Source organism: Melitaea cinxia, chromosome 21 (genome assembly GCF_905220565.1).
Source record: "Melitaea cinxia chromosome 21, ilMelCinx1.1, whole genome shotgun sequence".
Lineage (NCBI taxonomy): Eukaryota > Metazoa > Arthropoda > Insecta > Lepidoptera > Nymphalidae > Melitaea > Melitaea cinxia.
Genome location: NC_059414.1, coordinates 13,863,226 through 13,866,562, shown reverse-complemented (window position 1 = coordinate 13,866,562; position 3,337 = coordinate 13,863,226). Strand labels below are relative to the sequence as shown.

The 3,337-nt window shown below is 32.6% G+C and overlaps 1 protein-coding gene across 1 annotated transcript; it reads right to left on the bottom strand.

The window, feature by feature from the left end:
* Nucleotides 1-325: 325 nt before the first annotated feature.
* Nucleotides 326-2,407, bottom strand: LOC123663977 (piggyBac transposable element-derived protein 4-like). The gene is made up of 2 exons (XM_045598613.1): nt 2,191-2,407; nt 326-2,115 (listed from the first exon to the last, which is right to left on the bottom strand). The coding sequence occupies exon 2, from the start codon at nt 2,093-2,095 to the stop codon at nt 326-328; it is 1,770 nt and encodes a 589-aa protein (XP_045454569.1). The 5' UTR covers nt 2,096-2,115; nt 2,191-2,407.
* Between the last annotated feature and the right edge of the window lie 930 nt (nt 2,408-3,337).

Sequence of the window (3,337 nt, the reverse complement as noted above, 5' to 3'; positions counted from 1 at the left end):
CACTAGGTGGGGTGTGACATACCCAAAAATGTAAGATGTCATAAAACTAGTATGTTTTAATTATTTGAGTGTTTTGTTTATGGAATAATATTTGTATATTGTAATCAGTAGGTTTAAATGAAAAAACGAAGTAATTTATTATTTTTATTAGTTTTATCAATAAAAGAACAAAAACACAACTTTTTTTAACTTTAAGAAAACAACTTTTTTTCCCTATACACTAATTTAAAATGGCACATGTAAATTATCACAATTCTTTAAATTTAGGAATCAACAATTAATATACTACGAACTAAACTAGAAATAAACGTAATAAACATTAATTTTAATTGAGATCATTGGTATCAAAATTGCCGCACTCTTGACAAAAAAAATCAGCATGCTCCATACATATTGGCGTGTAACATTTTTTACACGAGTATTTGGTTTTTCTATCTTTTTTTCGAGGACATTTTGAACACCTCTGCATCGTATTGGGCTTTTTTGCAGGAGGCTCTGATAAATTTTCAGATGGATTCCCAAAATATCTAGATATTCTGGTACGCAGGTCTTTTGGAAGTTTTTGATTTTGTCTTCTTGTATTCAAGTGTTCTTTTACTAAAGAAATGCCTAATTCACGAATGAACTTTCCTCTTAAATTTGTTTTATTTTTCTCTATTCCGTTGTTGAACATATGTATAATCATACCATTTATTCCGGCATGGTTGAGTAAAGCAAAAAATATCGTCAGTGGCCAACGTTTAGAATTCCGTGATACATCATAAGTTCTACTTAACTTGTCAACCATATCAACACCGCTTTTGGTGTGATTATAAAACGTTATCACAGCAGGTTTTTGTTTGTTTCCAGTTGCAGAATCAATTTCTTTGTCATGATGTAATGAAGACATCAGATATACCATTTTACGTGGCCTTGGAACGTAAGATACTATGGTAATATCTTTTTGAAATCCGAACATTGATGAATTTACTTCACGATTTTTCTTGAAAACTGGCGGAATACAAGTTTTATTAGCGCGTAAAGTTCCAACTACCGTAAGCTTATGATTTTTTAGTAAATTTTCTGTAGTTTCATAACTGGTAAAAAAGTTATCCATGGTAACATTCCGGGATGATCGTGATACGCATTGTACCAATCGATCCACCAGATCATAAGGCTTGTTACTTACAGCAAAAGGACTATTTTCAGGCTGTTTTCCGCAATATATTTCCATGTTCAAAGTATAAAATGTCTTGCTGTCAACCAAAGAATAAATTTTTATACCATATTTAGCAGGTTTTGAAGGTATATATTGACGGAAAGAACATCTTCCCCTAAAAGCAACCAGTTCTTCATCTATTGTGAGATTTTCATGCGGAATATAAGCATCTTGACATTTTTTTATAAAAAGTACAAAAATATTTCTTATTGGAGCTAATCGATCTGTCTGAATTCTCTCACTTCTTGTGGCTGTACTATCAAATCTTAGGTTGTTCAATAAAAAACCAAATCTATTTCGACTCATTGTATCGCGAAAAATGTCCATCCCAGTGCCATCAGTGGACCATAAATCTATTGTACTTTGACGACCAGAACGTACTAAACCTGATATAAAGAGTAACCCGAAAAGAGCTTTCATCTCCTCCTTTGTGGTTTCAAGTTTTTCATGATCACTAATAGTTTGCATGCGTATTTTTTCATTCGTACAATTCACAATCACGTCAATCATTTCGTCAGTGATAAACAACTCAAAACACTGAAGAGGTGACATCTTGTTTCTAGCAACCGTTTTCACACCGGGTAAATGAGTTATAATATTTTCAGTTCTACTCCGAATATTACTTCTGTATTGCTCTTTTTGCCATTTTGTAACTCCATCTTTACCTGTATAATATGAAGTTCTATTTTGGCGTAGTTCCGAAAGTGGTATATCGTCATCACTGCCCGACTCTGAACAAGGCAACTCAGCTTCAAATTCGCTATTTGTATCACTTTGGATGCTCAAATGATCGGAGTCATTTTCAGATTCTTCCTCAAAATTCTCATTTTGTGACTCAAACTCATTTGTTTCATCTAAAAGTGCTCTTAATATATCTGAGTCTGTCAATTTAGACATATTCTTTTATAAATTGAAATCTGTAACAATTAATACCAATGAAAGACACTTAAACAAGTAATAAAAAACCAAAAATCTTCAATTATGCAACATACCTTTATAACGACGCGCTGAACGAGGTGGGGTATGTGATGCCCATGCGCACTTAAAACGCGCGTAACTAGCTTGGCGGCAGTCACCGGACTAACGTAAATGCGCTAATCGAAGCGGCAACATCGCATCTCCAGCTACTCAGAACATGTACTGCCGCGCTTTTATAGTTTTCAAATAATTTTGAATTATCGAGGACTGGGGTGTGTCACACCCCACCTAGTGCACGGAAGGTTAAATATTTAATCTACTTATTTATTTTTAATTTTACGCTAAGCTTTATCTATATCGGAAATTAATTTTAATGACACTTTTTTAATGATTCATAATATTTTGCGCGTTGAATCATAAATTATTCTAGACTAGTTTTTTATGTGGCTTCATTCGCGATTATGACTTTTGAAGTTACCTACTCTTCCAAGAAACTATATTTATTAAACCTTTTTTGAGGATAAAAAGTATAAAGCGTCCTAGTTCTTAACATAGATTCAAAACAGGTTTAGTTTATTTAAATTAATTTAGTAGTTTCAACGTGATGCATGACCAAGACATAGTACACACAGATAGAAAAGAGATTAATACATAATTAATCTCTTTTTGTATGTGAAGGCATAGAGTATTAAAAAAAATATTTTAATCTTTACTGTAACTTGTATAAGGTAGGTACTAAGAAGGTTGCACTTAATCGCTAATTTCATGTTTTTCATATTATTATTTTTTTGCAAAATAATTAGCCAAAAATTATCATATAATATAAAAAAAAGTCAATAGCAGAACGAAAGTACATTTTGATTAACCTAATTAACCTTAATTGTATGTATGTTTTATTGTACTACAATTACGCGTGTCAACGACATTTAATGAATATTACTTTTGAAAGGTGTCACAAGTTGATAGCATCGGTTAATGGAAATATCTAATATATTTTGACGTATCTTTGTTGTGTCATAAATTAATATATATTAATGTATTTAACTGAGGTAGGACGTAGCAGGAAATTCCTGCTCAAAATCTGGAGCAGCTCGACTGGGCAAGTACCTCGAACTTACAGAAGATCACAGCTACATAATATTGCTTTCAAGCAGTGTTGTGTTCCTGTAAGGTGACCAGAGCTCCAGAGGAGGGATTGAGAGTAGCAGTAGAGTAGGGTAA